The 17,483-nt window shown below is 39.6% G+C and overlaps 1 protein-coding gene across 1 annotated transcript in view; it reads left to right on the forward strand.

Annotated features, from left to right (window-relative positions):
* vipr2 (vasoactive intestinal peptide receptor 2) overlaps positions 1 to 15,125 on the forward strand; it is a 67,058-nt gene extending 51,933 nt beyond the window's left edge. The window contains exons 10-13 of the mRNA XM_036558588.1: positions 7,241 to 7,332; positions 9,039 to 9,180; positions 9,269 to 9,310; positions 11,519 to 15,125. Of these exons, the coding sequence (XP_036414481.1) occupies positions 7,241 to 7,332; positions 9,039 to 9,180; positions 9,269 to 9,310; positions 11,519 to 11,692 (450 nt within the window). The 3' untranslated portion in view covers positions 11,693 to 15,125. The remainder of the gene's footprint in view (positions 1 to 7,240; positions 7,333 to 9,038; positions 9,181 to 9,268; positions 9,311 to 11,518) is intronic.
* Positions 15,126 to 17,483: the final 2,358 nt, after the last annotated feature.

Consider the following 17,483-nt stretch of genomic DNA (forward strand, 5'->3'; position numbering starts at 1 on the left):
CTCAAGGCTGTAGTCAAACTCGGTTTGTTTATAAACTAAGCTAGGATGAATTTTTGTCGGCTGAACGACTTCGCTTCTCTCCCCCTGCACTGTCTCTGGAGCAGACGTGCTGTCATTACCCCTCTCCTCCCCCCGGGGCCCAGTGTGAGCGAGTCCCCTGACTCTGCTGTGACAGTTTCATTTTACATAAGCTCACCTGCAAGAGAGCACTGATCTGCTGATGGAGTGGGGTGAGTTTGACAGCAGTGTCTCTGCAAATCCAGGTCAGAACAGACCCATTTCTCTTGAACAGGTTGAGTGGGGAAGAAGACGTGCTGGTTTCCTGCTTCTGGGTAAAATATGCACTTCAAGTAATCCAAGTCGTTAACCTCTTTCAGAGGCACATCTCTCATAGTGCCCGGCGCAGAATGTTACACATAACTCCCACACTCGTCCTGTTGGACTCATCCTGAGCCAAAGCAAAGCAGATCCTGTTCTGTTTGTTTTAGGGCTTGACCAGTATAAACATTTTCTGGCCGATCCTGATACTGACTTCAAGGTTTAAGGGGCTCACGACGACCAATAATATCCTTTGGTCAGCCAAGACAATTGTATATTTAGGGGTCCGAGCATGAAATGCTGGAACCCTATTGTAATTTTTAGGATTTTTCTTTTTCTTCTTCTTGTTTTTCTTTTATTTATTAAAATGAATAGCATCCTGTGTACTGTATACTGCATACTGCCTCAGTATATACTGTATACTGCATGCTGCTCTTCATCAGTATCATACAGTACAGGATGCAGTATAGAACACAAACCGGTGCGACTGGTCTGCCAACATCTGGCTCTGAGGCTATCAGAATCATCTCAAGACCCGCCCCATTTTCCTCAGTCCTCCAATCACTGCTTAGCAACCGTTGCTAGCCGCTTTTCAGTGTGTACATTTATATTTTGGTCGAGAGATGAGCCGAGAGATGAGCCCAATACAGTGACAGTAATTGTCAAACAAAAAGTTGCAATTTTAAAACTGTACCACTCAAAAATAGGGGTGGAGCTTACATTACATAACTCACACAAATACAACTCTAACTCAGAAACTGAATGTAGACCGATTGTTGCAAAACTACTCAGGCATGTACCTGAGGGGAGAAAATTTGCAAATCAAACAAAGAAACATCTTTAAATACTGGTACAACAACATTGCTAGGTGGTGCTATAACACACACACACTTAACCAAAGGTTGGCCGACTTGCATTAAATTTGGCACACTGCCTTTATGTGCCATCCGGCCTCAGGTTCTATGATGCTGATGTCATGGAAAAAACCTTGGCTGCCATCGGCCAATCAGATTTCACCAGGTATTTGACAGCCATAGAACTGGACAGTCACCACAAAACTTGATATGTATCTACAAAACTTCACAGGAATACCCTAGCCATAATTGCAGTGTTGGGCCTTCTTGCGTAAGACAGCTTGGATCCTGCAGATTACTTGGCCACTGCTTGTGGCTATGTTAATAATTTAGATTTTAGATTTTACTCCAGTAGTTTTCGTTTAAAAGCGCATTACTGACAGATATGATTGTCAGTTCTCAATAGTTATGTTTCCTAAACTCAAATAAACAACATACAAAAGTCTTTAATAATGTAAATGTTGTAGCACTGGGGGAACCAAAATTGTTTCCAGATTTCCATTGATTACCTCTTATTTTTCTTCTTTTATCAGTTCTCTACATAGAAAAATGTTTTTGTCTGTTGTAACATGTTATTCCCATGCATAGGTTTCTTTATTCTTTTGCCCGATAACCAATTATCATTAGTTGCTGATTAATTGTTAATGAGCAAGCCCAAAATCAAGGACGCAACCCATCAAAATATCAGTTCTAAAATAGATAGATAGTGGAAAAGTGTCCTGCAATAGGCCTATTAAATCAAAATTAAAATTTCTTTTGGAAATCATGGACGCCGGGCTGAAGAAGAGAGGGACCAGCTTGCTATCAACGCACAGTTCAAAAGCCAGCACTTGGGATGGATTTGGGAAGCATTAGTGCACATGGCATGGGTGATCTGCGAAGGCAACATTAATGCTGAACTACATGTACAGGTTCTGGAGCAACATATGCTGCCGTCCAGACGACGTCTTTTTCAGAGAAGGCCTTGCTTATTTCAGCAAGACAATGAAAAACCACGTTCTACACAAATTATAACAGCATGGCTGCAAAGTAAAAACTGTCGGCAGTCAACTCATTGAAAATATTTGGTGCATTATGAAATTAAAAATATGACAAAGGAGAGCACAAACTGGTGAGCAGCTGAAATCCTATATCAAGCAAGAAGGGGAAAACATTTCACTTTCAAAACTACAGCAGTGTCTCCTCAGCTCCCAAACGCTTACAGAGTGTTGTTAAAAGAGGATGAAACACAGTGGTAAACATGCCCCCGTCCCAACTTTTTTGAAACGTGTTGCTTGCATCAAATTTATAATGGGCATTTATTTCTCAAAACCAATAGAATTTCTCACATTCGATATTTGATATGTTGTCTTTGTACTATTCTCAATTATAGTGTTTAATTGATTTGCATATCATTGCGTTCTGTTTTTATTTACATTTTGCACAGTGTCCCAACTTTCTTGCAAACGGGGTTGTACCTCTGTAGCTGTTGAAATCCATGGCTGTCCACCACGTCTTTCTGACTGATTTCCTCTCACTGCCGTGCATCAAACTTTCTCTCTGAGAACAGGATGGAATATTTGCTTGTCTTATCGCTTGTGGATGTTTACTTTTGATATTGTTTATTGCTGCTGTTGTCCTCATTGTTCATTGTTGTGTGGTCCCAAACACCACTATTTTTATCCGCACGCTTCATTCTTAGTAAACCTGTCTAGAAGAATCAATCGCCTGTTGCACCACCCCAGTTCAAAAATGTTCCTCAACTTGAAGCTGTTGTTTACTGGAAATCAAAATAAAATCCCAAGGGATCCCAAGTCCCAAGAAACGCACTGTAAAATATTACAAATGCTTGAATGATACTGAAGTTGACTGTTATATTAAACATCCAGCAGAGTTTAAATGGAAAAAATACAAGATGGAAATATAATAAAACATGGCCTAAAAACCTTTGATCTGACCTATCTGAGAACTGATAGCCTGAGCATGGTCCTAATATTATGATGAGTGTGCATGACACAACAGCCCTCAGTCCAAGAGGCTTAGCCTGCAACTCTGCTAAAGCAGAAAAGATAAAAAAGGTAAAGTTCTTGTTTACTTTACTGCTGGATGTGCATCAAGGGAGATACCAGCATGGCCATTTCAACAAACGGAGTAATGAACGAATGGATGAACAAACAGATGGACAGACGAATAAATAACCCGACAACAGGCAGACAGACAGATGAGCTAGCTTGTTATGTCATGCTTGCTAGGTTAGCTTTTTCTCATCGTTAGCTGTCTCTCGGTAAGTTTCTCTGACTCTAACAGAGGGAAGGAGACCGTAGGGGAAGACAGTTCTGTTAAAGCTGTGTGCAGGAAAAAACACATCAGCCTTGTGATTGGAGAGGATACTGCTTACATATGCGTGATGCACAATTAGGCCCGCCCACTTTACATCAAAAGAGTAATTATGAAATACAGCCTCAGTTTTCATGCACTTTGAAAAGTTATTCACAGGTCATACTTTGTACATGTACAGTTGTATGGAAATGAACATGCCCTGGTCAAATTACATTGTTTTGTTGGCTTTCTACATGAAAACAGGTTAACACATCCTCTACAGGCATAAAATGTGGCATGTTCTGCTAATTTTATACATTTTTACTTCAATTTCTATTTATTGGAAAAAATTAAACATACAGCATAAAATTTTCCATAACTTTTACACAGGCCACACTGAGTTTATTTGTTTTTTTTTCCAATATGTTCAATTCAGCAAATGAAAAACAGTGAGTGTGTTTACATGCACTCAGCAGTCCGATCACAGTCGGATTTCTGCGGTTATCTGATTATTCAAATGGTCATGTAAACAGCATGCTCTGATAAAGAGAGCTGGATTTTCAGTAATCAGATTTCTCAGTGCATGTAAACTCTTACTCTGATTTCTTTCTGCTTTCTCAGTCTGCACATGTTTGTAAACAGACTGCGGTACTGGAAATAAGTGAGCAGCGTCGCCACAAGAAGCAGCAAAACACTTTTGGAGCGACACTGAAATCAAATACATGCTTGACCAAAAGAATTGAAATATTCTTCATCTTCTAGATGATATATGTTCATATTTTTTAGGTAAAGTGCACAATGTTTTTTTTTAAAAAGCCACAGCATGAAGTTTGAGTTTAACATTACGCCACGTCTTCTGCTGTGAGTTTATTGGCCAGTCGCAAAGCAGAAATCTGATTAATGTCTGACACATGTAAACCTGGAGTTTCCCCATTATCTGACTACTGAAGTGCATGTAAACGTGTTTATCAGATTACTGACAAAATCTGATTTTCAGCAGTTGTTGGATTATTAAGTGCATGTAAACATACTCATGTGCTGAAGTGTGTTCTCTGTAGGACATGTCTTAACTTATTTTCACTTAGAAAATCTGTGGAATTTGAGTGGGGTGCCTAAACATTTGCATGTGACTTTATGTTTTGGTCTCAAGATTAACCTGCATGGATTTACGATCTGTAACCTTTGTCAACCAATTTTTAACCATTAGTCACACAGTCATTTAGTGTTTAACCCCTTAAACGGTCAGGACCCTACACACTTACAGAACCTAAGAATAACTCAGCCAGTTTGCATTAAAGTCCCTGTAGTTACTGAGTAATAAGCCTTAGTATGTAATAATCCTGGAACTTTAATAATCCTGGGGTTAACAGCTAATCGGTCAATCATTTACATTCCTAATATGGATATATTGTACTCCCCTGATACTGTTTTCTAGTCAAATTTACTAGTTTGCTGTTACACAGTTAAACAGGGAGTACATTATATACACTGAATGTTTCACTCTCTCAGAGAAAAAGTCGCTAATTATCAGCTTATTATCAGTGATGTTTTTGCAGATACTGATAAAACCATGGTTTGACAACATCTGCAGATACAACCAGGCAGCTGATATATCGGTTGGGCTTCCCTTTGTTTATTTCTATCTCAGTAGATGCTGTCAAGGCAGCAAAGTCTGAGATGATCAATAGTGACATGCTACATACAGCAGAGCTGTGTTGCATGCTTTACCCTACTTATCTGTACAAGTCCTGGTCAAACAACCCTTGACAAGACATCAGGAGAAGCTCTTTGGGGCAAATCGTTGTGAAATGCCCTGTGAGGGAAAATAATTGCAATGACATCACACAAAGTCCTCTAAACCTTCAGGCTACTACTTTCGTTTGATATTAAAATGATAATAAGGCCAAACTGAAGGGAGGATCATGCATTTATCCAGCTTTAACAAAGCAGGCTGGTGAAAAGTGTGTTCTGGCACTGTATGGACATACAGTTATCTATAAAAATGGACTACAGTATGGACAAAATTCAGCCTGTAAGGTTCCTACAGTTATTGTTTTTAGCTATGCAACATACGTTTGTCCATGTTTATGTAAAATATGCTTGGGGTGGAAAATTACTATTACTATACACACTTAAAAGATGGTTCTTCAGGGGTTCTTGAGTAAAGGCAGTAGCTTTATTTAGAACCATGAGTTCTATATAGAACCAGTTCATGCTTAAATTGTTCTTTGCATGGTGAAGTGGTTCATCAGTCTGATGGAGAATGTGTTGTATATGGTTCTACGTAGGGTTTTTTTGAAAATGGTTCTATATAACACCAGAAATGTTCTGATATTGTTATAATGTCAAGCTTGTAACAATAGTATAACCGTTTTTGGTGCTATATAGAACCATGAAGAAAGTAGAGATACATTTCACTTATTGGAAAGTCATGTCCACTCTACGGCCATCTTGACACCACACCCAGGCAGTTATGTCCAGTCATATAAGACTAGGCTGCTCTCTCTTTGAATGAGAACAGATCTACACACGCTTAACTGAGAGCTACAGTAACATTTCAAAAACATATGCATAAATTGTAGTGTTTTCCTCAAATAATGCACAGAAAACAGCTTGTTTTCACTTTGTTCTGGATAATATGTATGTTAGTGATGGGCATTCTGGCTCTTTTCAGTAATTCAGATCATTTGGGTCAGCTCGCATAGAAGATCTGGCTCTTTTGGCTCCAAAATGGCTCTTCATTTGGTAGCAGTGTTTCCCTCCAAAATTAGCCAAGTTAGCAATATTATATATATTTTATTTTCAGTAATTAGTCTACCTTCCAAGGAACTAATGAACAAAAATAGCACGTTTGTTATTAAAAAAAACAAAAAACACTATATCGATAAATAGTTTCACTGGGTGAATTTTGAGAGGCAGGAATAATAGGATGGGCAGACCAGCTAAATGCAGGCAAATCCATCGACCGATCATAAACAAACAAGGTCAGCTCAAAAATCAAATACAAGAAAAAGTCAAAAATCAGAAGAAATAACAAGACATGCTTGGAAAAACAGCAAAGTATTACACAAAAAAGCCACTGAACCAAATTAATACAACAACCAATAGGTGTTGGGGGTAATGAGGGGACAAAGTTGGAATGCTCCAAGCCAGAGATCCAAGAGGGGGTCCTGTGACAAACCAAGAGAATAATGATGAATTTTCAGCTACACTGTCATAAAATCTGCCCATTTGTTTTGTCTTAATTTACAAAAGAATCAGCCACTTGATGCGAGTCGTCTCCCAGCATTCAACTGTGAACTTCACACTGATGCTGTCTCCTCCTCCTTTATAAAAAATCTAGGCGAACCTAAATCTGCAAATTTGCAAACCTCAGAAGTGTGAGGTCTGTTCTTTCTGAAGAAATAATAAAAAAGCAGCTCCTCAGTCAACATAATGTTGCTTCTCATTCACATTTGCAAAAAACCAACTAGCTAATGTTAGCTAGCTAATGTTTGCTTTTCACTGAATTATTAATTCCCTCCTAAACCACATCACATCATGACCGCTCATTATAATATGGTTTTTAGTCCATGCTGGCAATAAAAATAGCGAGGCAACGGTCCAGTGCGACTGCAGCTTGAGGCATTCGGTTTGCTCAGTGCTAACTATCAGGATAATAGCGTCTATTACTTGTGAGAAGCATAACAACATTAGTGTTTAGGGGAACACTGGGAAAATTTGATTGTTTTGATGAACGTATCTTTTAAATTATTTCTCTCTCTCCTCAGATCAACTTTATTCTGTTTATCAGCATCATTCGGATCTTGGTGCAGAAGCTCAGGTGTCCTGATGTAGGAGGGAATGACCAGTCTCAATACAGGTAGAGTACTGAAGATGCACACAGTCAGTAGCATCTCTACATTAGGGGCTTGGCCCCACCAGATGTCGCTGTGGAACAGTGCATGACGTGATCAATAATTAAGTATAACAACTAATATATATATTTTTTTTTCTTCGTAACTAACATTGTTGTGCGTTTAATACATATGACTATGATAGGGCTGTCCAATACATTCCAGATACCTTCCTGTACCTGTTGTGTAAATGCCAGTAGGCAACCTATTTCTCCTAGCAGTCTTCGTTTGGAGAGCGTGGGGCCCGTTAGTGTTCGTCTAACCAAGTGAGCAGTTAAAAAACACTCTGCACATGTTCAACATGTTTTCAGTTACCAGCTGTGGGGCCTGATCACGTTGGCCCCGTGCTGAGAGCAGCCAATAGAAAAAAATGAATTTATATACGTCCAGACATTTAGTAACGTAGTTCACGGTACGGGCGTTGCTACTCAGCTAGCCATTGTTTCTCGTCAGTTGTGGTAGCCACTCATAACAGCAAGGCAACATAATGAGTCAAGATGAAAATGTAATAATAGTAAAATTTGGTTCCCTGCCTTTAGAGCAGAAATTAGAGATTAAACCTTTGGGACACACCAGCCAGAGGATTTCAATATCATTTAGTCTGGAAAAGACAAAAACTGCTCCTTCAGTCCTGAGAGGTTCAAGAGAAAAACATGGCTAACTGTGAGTGTAGCTAAAAACACTCTCCTGCTTTTCTTGTCTACCCTTGCTGTGCTATCACTTAAATTGATTCATGGATTGGTGGACTTTCAGAGAAAAGTTTTTGACAAGTTTGCCCAGATGAAAGATTGTTGTGCATCTTGTCTTTTCAAACAGTGACCGTCAATGACGAGTCATTCTGCATTATTACAAGGCGTGTTATTCCTAATGCCCGGAAAGCGTGTTTCCCTGCTCTCATATTTTGCTTTGGATGTGTAGTTGCTGACCACAGTGATCGTTTACTGATAGATAACTTTGGATTTGTAATGTGATGCTGCTTAACAAGGTTTTATGAGATCTAACGTCGTTATCATCACTCATGTTCTCCGCTTCCATTCCTGCGTTACGTTCATTTGTGACTTAGTGATTTCATTGATGGAGTGTGTTTGTGCTTGGATCAGGTTTGTGCGTAGCTTCAGTGACGAGTCGGCTGCTGCCCCCACAGTTTATTGTGCCCCACCAGGCTTTCTGTGCCAGAGACGCCACTGCGCATAGTTATTTCTCTCGCTCTCTCTCTCTCTTCACACAAACGCACATAGAAACGTCCTTAGCTGTCCCCACATTTTTTCTCCAACAGTTATGCTGTCCTGCTCTGACAGGTGAACGGAGATTGCTGGACCATGTTTCATCAGACTTTTCCATTTTCCGTCGTAAATTACTGAATGTGTTTGAGTTTCTGGCTGCTGAAATATTTATTTGTGTATTCGTGCCCCTCTGAGCAATCGCCCTGACTGTCACTAATGCATGAGGAGTAGTGTTGCTCTTCCTTGGCATTCTTCAGGAATACTGTTTTTCCATTTTTCCATAATCGGAATTTCATTCCTTGCGAGAAATGTGATTGTAAGTGCAAAACTGTGAGCGCTTCAGTGAGAAACACTGCTGTTGGTTTTTCGGTTTGTTTGCACAATAGGTGAAGACTCCCCCCCGAGTTTTCTTATTGAATCCCCATTTCTCTCTTTCCGTCTTGTTGCAGGAGGCTGGCGAAGTCGACGCTGTTGTTGATCCCACTTTTTGGGGTTAACTACATTGTGTTTGTGTACATGAGAGAGGAGAGTGAAAGCGACACGTTTCAAAGCTACAAAATATTCTTTGACCTCTGCCTCGGCTCGTTCCAGGTACGACGATTGAATGCGCCATTCAGGATTGCTGGTTATAGCTTTCATTTCGTTTCCTGAAGTCTGTGTCTCGATGCTCTTTTCACAGGGATTGGTTGTTGCCATTTTGTACTGCTTTCTGAACAGTGAGGTGAGTATCGCTTTCTGAAAAGTCTCCCAGGAGCAAAACTGAAGTCTATATTTGATGGAACAATTTATCCAACATTTTTATTCACATATACAAAAATTTGGGGACCCTTATACTTCCTTGAAAATGTTGCAAGTAAAGGTAAATTTACTTCTTACTTGTCAATCAAGTAGAAAAATTACTAGAAGAACTAATACTTCAACACTTTAAGTTCATTAAAGGGTCATATGAACACTCTCAGTGGTTCTTCAAGGGTTCTTTAGTTGAGAAAATAGATCTATATAGAACCATGAACACTCAAAGAACCCTTTGCATGATTAAAGGGTCCTTTGCATCCTTTGGTTTCTCAGACTGATGGAGAGTATGCTTTAGATGGTTCTATATAGAACCTTTTTGAAAAGCATTCTATATAGCACCCAAAAGGGTTCTTCTAGTGTTACAAGCTTGACACTGTAACAATTGAAGAGCCCTTTTAGGTGCTGCATAGACCCACTTATAGCACATTCATGCATATTTTCCATCAATCTGAGAATGCTTTAATGATGCAAAGAAGCCTTTAAGCATGCAAATGGTTCTTTGAGTGTTCATGGTTCTATACAGAACCACTTTCCTTACTAAAGAACCTTTGAGGAAACATCTTTTTTTAAGAGTGAAGACTAGGTTTAAATTTACATAATGTTCCTGACCTGGTTTGGTCTTTAAAGTTTGCTTCTTTAGCATTGAACTGGAGTTCCATGGCTAAAACAGCCGTGTGCAAAACTTTAAACTTACTTGTTTTACATGTTTTGCTGACTTTCTGTGTTAATATAAGAACACTTCCCCTACATGGAACTTAAATATGGCATTTTTCTGCTAATTTTAGTGCAGTTTCTGTTTATTTGCCAAACTTAGCACATTGGAAAATAAGTAAAACATACTGCTTGTTAGGGGTGCAATGATTATTCGACTTAATCGACTAAAATCAACGACCAAATTAGTTGGTGACGTCATTATGCGTCTTTTTCGTGCTCGCTAGGAATATTTCGACATTACCGCTTACTGGCGAGTTAACAACAGCGCAGTGTCAGCCCTGAGACCAAAATCCTCAAAAGTGTGGGAGCATTTCACGCTAAATTCAGAAAAAAAAGGTTGTCAGTTGTGCTATTTGTATTATATGCTGACACGGGAGCACATCCTCCATGTTGGAGTATCTGAAGAGGAAACATGTCGGCTCGGTTAGGCAGTTGTGCTAGCTATCTGGCTAGCTAACACTAATGTTAAAAGCTGTATGAGCTTTAACATCTATTTTAAAATGCGTGTTCTCTTGAATTGTTAATGGAGAAGCATGTAACTATTATTCTCAGCGACCCTGTTCACTTTCCAAGTAATGTTTACAGTTTTAAACACTGCACCGTTGTCTTAACGTCGAGGCCACAGGTGCGTTCAAATTCGGCGAACTTAGAGAATGTTTACAAACGGTTTTCCTCAGTTTCAGGAGGGAGTTCTACATGAACATACAGGAGAGCCGGACGAAGGGTTACCGCTGAAATGAAATGTTTACACAAAGTCGTTCAAATCTAACTGTTCATAGAGAAGTTTGCCACAAACGTTCGCCACTTTCCCATCCGCTCCATCAGAGCCTACCTTCTCTGCAGCGGTGAAAAGCGAGCCTCTCACAAGAGCACGCAGAGACGCTGACTTTCCTCCGTTTCAATAAAGACCTGTGATTGTAGAATTTAGTTGCAGCTGAGTGTAGACAGACAGCAGAATGCACAGAGCACAGACTGCACTGTTTACAGTTCAAATTTGTTTATTTACATGATTAAAGGAAAACTGATTTAGTTTTGTTATATTTTATTGCTGCTACTTTGCACGTCCTTGATTTTGAATTCTGACAGGAAAAATCTTTTGTATTATTCGTTTTATTTATCTTTTGTATTAGCAGGAAAGTTCATTAAAGCAGTGAATTTTTGCCTAAGTTAATCATCTTTATTGTCTTCACTGTACGTTAGCAAATGCATAAAACAACCTCAAGCTAAATTTAAAAGCTGACAGCTGCATAAGAGTTAGTTGGTAATGTTGTGACTCTGAATAATCGATTATTTGTTTTTAATAACCAATATATTATTCGAATAGCAAAGCCCTACTGCTCGTCAAAAAACTTTTGACGGTCATTATCTGGACCTTTCCAGCATCCCGACGCTGAGCGTCATGAATGTGTGTGCACCGCAGGTCCAGACTGAGCTGAAGAGGAAGTGGCGGAGTGTGTGTCTGAAGCGTTACATTGGCCGAGACTACCGACTGCACAGCTCGTCCATTTCCAGAAACGGCACAGACAACGTGGCGCAGTTCCATCGCAACTCCCGAGCCCAGTCCTTCCTCCAGACGGAGACCACCGTAATGTGAGGCCGTTTTCACTCACAAGCACACACAAACTCTGTTCTTTTGGAGCAGCTGTACAGGAAATGCCATAAACAAGGGTCCACTGCATTGCCCTGTAGTTTTCTTAACCCATCTACAAATAAGTTTTGCAAATATTTGTCGAACTTCTTGCTTTTTGCTATGCTGAAGAGGCTGGGACTTACCGTTTTACCAGCAGGACACGATTAGTAATGCCAAATGCTGTTGTGAGTGTGTTTTTGTACCACATTTCAGTGTATAGTGGACCAGCAGGTGTTTTAAGTGATAGAATGTCAGTACAGATGCTTTGGTGAGTGTAAGAGGACAAGATTACATCAGCTTTGATGTATCACACATTCAGTTTTACATTTACACTGTTTGCAGATAAGTTATTCCAGCTCTTACGACTTGTTTGTTCCCCCACATGTAAACATAGAAGGATACAAATGTTTCATTTCCAAACATTTCTTTATCAGTCCAGCACTTGTATTATACCGGACCCGGCTTCGAGCACAGTACTTATGACCTTGTAAATATTTCTCGACTCCTGGCTGTTTTTATGGATGGTCAGAGAGTCGGACACAGAAGACAGGCTTGACGCCAGCCTCGTGGAAGCATTAGGCACAGCGTTGTCCATGCTGTGTAGAGAACTAGCACAAGGCTGGGGATGAAAAGCCCTGGAACGTCTGCAGCGATGCTTCAGGGCTAAAGACAGAGCAGAAGCTTTGGTTCTCCACCACGGAGAGCTCATTAGGAACCCATTACCGCCAGAGGTGTTCGCATCAGCTCTGTTACAGACGAGGCCTTACGTTCCAAAGGGTGATTCCATGACGACGGTGCATTTCTTGCATGAGGGGACACCGTGTTAACTCCGCTCAAGTGGAGACGTGGAAGAAGCACAAAACCAAAGAGCCAAACGTACGCAGGGAACAGAATCCTACTGATGAAGAAGGACTGGAGAGACAGTATGAGTGGTAATACAATAACAACTGGTTGGCAGTACTTGGATTAAGTCTGGTCTTGGACTAAATTGCAATGGCAGTGGTGTAGACATGTGCCAGTAGTCTGTAAATCGGTGCACCGCGATATTTTGTACGCACGGTAACATTATTGTGGACGCTTCAAAATACCGTCACTGGATTTTAGTCAAACAAGTCCCACCACAAAAACTTTTGAAATGCAGGTCAGCTCTCCTTTCACAAGAATGGAGACACTGTTCTGCTCTGATCACATGATACAGTCGTATGCAAAAGTGAAAATGAGTTAATAAATCCTCTACAGTGAGCAAGCTTTAAAAAATTCGGCAAATTTTACTGCACAATTTCTACAATTTCCATTTATAGTGAAAAAAACCATAGCATATCAAATGTGCCATAATTTTTGCACAGGCCACATTACGTTTTATGTATTGATATTTTATTTTTTTCTTTCCAGTTTGTTCAATTTAGCAAATAAAGAGCATTAAAATGTGTTCTCTGTGGAGGATATGGGCTTATTTTTACTCAGAAAATCAACGCCGTGTCGTTTGACTAGTCCAGGCTTTTGTGCACAACTGTACATTCTCTCTTCTGAGCAAATCAGTGGTGCAGATAAGCATCCACAGCACAGCAAGGTGAGGAGAGGTCCCAGAACTTTTCCACCATGAAAAGAAGTGAAAACTCATGTCCCACCCGGCTTGGAGGAGGAAAAAACTGAAGATCTCATGAGCGCATGTGTATATGAAGTAAAAGGCACAAAATTTTACTGGAAGTCGGGTGCACTACATTCAGAACTCAAGCCTCAAGCCAGAAAAGGTCAATATGCTGGTCTTCTTGGCAAAAAAAGGCCTGAACCTAAATATGTTGAAAATAATCACAATTTAAATTGCAATCGCAATATTAGTCCGAAAACTTGCAATTAGATATTTTCCCAAATTGTTCAGCCCTAAACCAGATATTTAATTTTTTCACTGATGGAAAATTCTACCAACAGCAGCTTCTGTCAGCAGACAGTGAAACGAGTTCAGATTTCACCTTTTGCCATTGACCATGGCGATTGAATAAACCAGATGTTATGTTTTTTAATAAAAGATATACAGATTGAGAGACCCTTATTAGTCGCACAACAGGAAATTTCACTTCTGCATTTTTCCCCATCTGTGCAGTGAAACACCACATACACACTAGTGAACACACACACTAGGGGGCAGTGAGCACACTTGCCCGGAGCGGTGGGCAGCCCTAGTGTCTCATTGTTGAAGTCCAGGCACAGCCAGTATTAAACAACAAAAAATAAAAAGAGCACCGCGCATCTTACTGCCTTTTTTTTCCCACCTTAAATGATCAATCGACAGTGCTAAGGCTCTCCTTTAATAATCATACATTTTCACCGCTGATGCTGTCATAATGGCAATGTTTCCATCACTGCATGTCGCCGTACTGCTATCGAGTACGGAACATTTTTTCAGTGCTAACATGTAAACGCAGTATTAGGCTTTAAGTGAAAGTAATTACTGAAGGATTCACTGTTAAACTTGAACATACAAAAGTAAAATTTGTTACCTAAATGTGTGTTAAAAGCTTTAAATTAGGGTTTAGCAATGACAAAAATATAATATCATGATGTTGCACATTTAAAAATGCTATCAAAATCTATGAGCAGAAATTATTTTCATTCAAAATTTTACATACCACAGTGAACTAAATCGAAATAACCAGGACTAATTATGCTCTCTTTGTAATGAATCATGCAGTTGGTCAGTGTTCTAGACGTACTGATGATGTCCAAGCTACTGTACTGATGATGAAAAGCATATTGTGACATACTGTTTGATAATTTATAATGATAAATATTATCATATATCCAAGCTCTACTTTAAACATCTGTATGTAGGCTAGAGGTCTGTAGCATTAAAACTTTAGCTTGATGCTAATGTAACATGGAAAAGGCCATTAGGGTGCTAGTAGAAAATTAGCAGATCAAACACTATTTATAAAGTACTGCAAAACAAATGTATTGTACATATTGTATGTGTATAAACACCTGCACAGCACTGCTGTTTAAGAAATGACATTGAGAATGTAGTTTGTTTATCTTTAAACATTTTATACAATAGTGTGGTAACACTGTGAACTGTGTTATCAGAGTTGTCATGATGTAAAATGTTTATATCGGCACATGCCTACAACGCTGATTCACCACTGCAATGCTTTTTAGTCCAGGCTGAGGCCACAAATGTGATCAAGTGTTGATAATCTAATCCAAAGCTTTGCTGTTGATGATTTAGATGTCTAACTGATGTTTAACCACTTACTGCCATAACCTTCATCTTAATCTGTGCTCACCACAATCTTAAGAGGAAGTCCATTTTTCAAAAATTGTGTGTAATTCAGTCTTTAAAATGTCATTCAGAGTGGTTTGGTGTGAAATGCTCAGTTCTAGAGAAACTTGCCAAGTCAGAATTGCTCACAGTGGTGGTGATAGGAACCAGACATCTAGACAACCAGCTGTAAAAGCTTCCTCACAGAAAATGATTACATGAAATTGTTACGCCTGATGTCTGAGACAGTAGCCACGTTTACATGCATCTTAATAATCCGTTAATAATCCGACTAATAGCTCAATCGGAATAGAATACGTCCATGTATACACCTCAATCAGAATAGGTTAGTCTTAATGAGGCCATTCGGAATACAATTTCTATCCAGTGATCGAGGTGGGTAATCCTGTAAATAATCTATTAAATAGAAGAATAATATCTGTGTAAATGCCTGTATCTGATTACATTCCCTATTGGAAAGTTTAAGTCCGGTCTGATCATGTTCGTCACGTCATAGTGAAAGTTTATAACGTTCAACATGGCGGGAGCAGAAACTGGTCTGCAGAGGAGACGAAGTTTATGCTCTGATCTTTAAAAGACGGCGGTGGGACGGACGTCCAGCTTATGTGTCTCAGAACACGACGTCTTCCTCTCGGCCTTCTTTAATAAGGACATGTGAAGGACGTTTTCCTGACTCTGATATCATTTTAAAGTAATTTAAAACACAAGCACTGCTCACTGCTGCTCATCTCACTCTGACTGAACTCACGTGATGCTCGTTGTCATGGTAACGTCTACATTAAGTGTTACTCTGCGCATGCGTGTAATTTTCGATCAGATTACTTGTTGTGAGCATGTAAACAGAGATTTTCCATCCGATTGTTGAGTAGAGTGAGCATAAACACCTCAGTCTTAATCTATACTCAGAATGTATTCAATCAGATTGGCCAAAATCTTTGCATGTAAACACAGCCAGTGTATTATCATAGTTTTGAGTTAAGATTTTAACCGAAAACAGAAGTTTTCAAAAATTCATTCATGGTGGAGAGGTACATGCAGGGCATTGTGAGGCAAAACAGTCCCCAGTGTCTAAAAACCCTTCTTTTTTCAGAATGCTCACTATTTTATGATTATCAACATTACCTCTATAACCTGAGAAGTGCAGGTTCACTGGTTGTTTAGGGTCGTAAATTAGATTGTTATACTTGGGTTGAAGACATCACAACCCCTGGGTCCTGTCACCACCACTGTAGAGAAATCTGGGTCTCTGCAATAAACTATTTCACATCTAACCACTCTGAATGACTTAATGGTTGAATTATGTTGAACATTTGGAAAAATCTGTGAAATTGTTCTTTAATGTCAACATTAATATGTATATTTAATTCCTCGGATGGTTTGCTAACATCCTGAACATCTGTAGACCATCTACAGAAGCATCCAAATGAAGTGGGATGTAGTTTGCGCGGCCAGAAGGATCTAAGATCCTGGCGAGTGAGGTGAAAGTAGGACCAAAAAGTGAACGTTGTCTGCAGCTCCGGAAACACTGCCCTGGGAACTAACGTGAATGTTACTTGTGAACTGACTCTGTTCCTTTTACGGTATGTCTAATTTACAGCATGTGAATGTACTTCATACCCATGATGCCATAACGTGCAAATCTGTTTCGAGAGGCTTCCCCGGTACTAGAGGAGAGCCCGGTCTTTAAAGTGCTTTTTACACGTCCAGGGCTTCGTACAATAAACCATTAATGATAAGTGTTCAGCTGGCAGATGGAGAGGAAGGTGATGTCTTTTGCCAAACTGTATTCAACAGCATCATGTACGCATACAATCATATCCTGTTGTTTTGTGCTTTAATGTAACATTTAAGACTTTTTTGTTGAGTAATTATAGACAACATTGTTAGACAAGGGAAGCATTAAAGCAGTATTGCAGTGTTTTTCAGCCTAACCTCTGTGTTCATCAGTTACCACAGACAACAATATCAACACGTTTCTCTGTATTTAGTAAAAGTTGACATGAAACCCACACACATGGAGCCCCTAATCCTGTATAAATAAAAATAATACATGGCTACATCTTAACATGTGGGAACGAGATCCTAATGCGAAGCCACGACTTAGTAAGGCGCGGGAACAAGCTATTTGAGTTTTGACCAAGACTTAGTAAGCCGTCGGAATGAGATCATGCCTTATTAAGCTGTGGCCAAGGCAAATCTTCTCATTCCAACGCCTTAGTATGTCATGGCCATGAATAATTATCTTGTTCCCATGCCTTACTAAGTCATGACCATGCATTATTTTTATTTATGGGGATGTCGCCAGCAGGGCTGTGTACACGCAAGCCATTAGGCATTTGCTGAATTCACTAAGCACTTTCAGTACTGTGCAAATGCCAGAGACCACCCTGTTTATTTCATTTTCAGTCAAAACAGCCATTATTCATTTTTCTGCATCAGTAAAAAAGAAAACATATTTAAAGGGGGATTAATTACACA

The sequence above is a fragment of the Colossoma macropomum genome, unplaced genomic scaffold, assembly GCF_904425465.1.
Source record: "Colossoma macropomum unplaced genomic scaffold, Colossoma_macropomum, whole genome shotgun sequence".
NCBI classification, from domain to species: domain Eukaryota; kingdom Metazoa; phylum Chordata; class Actinopteri; order Characiformes; family Serrasalmidae; genus Colossoma; species Colossoma macropomum.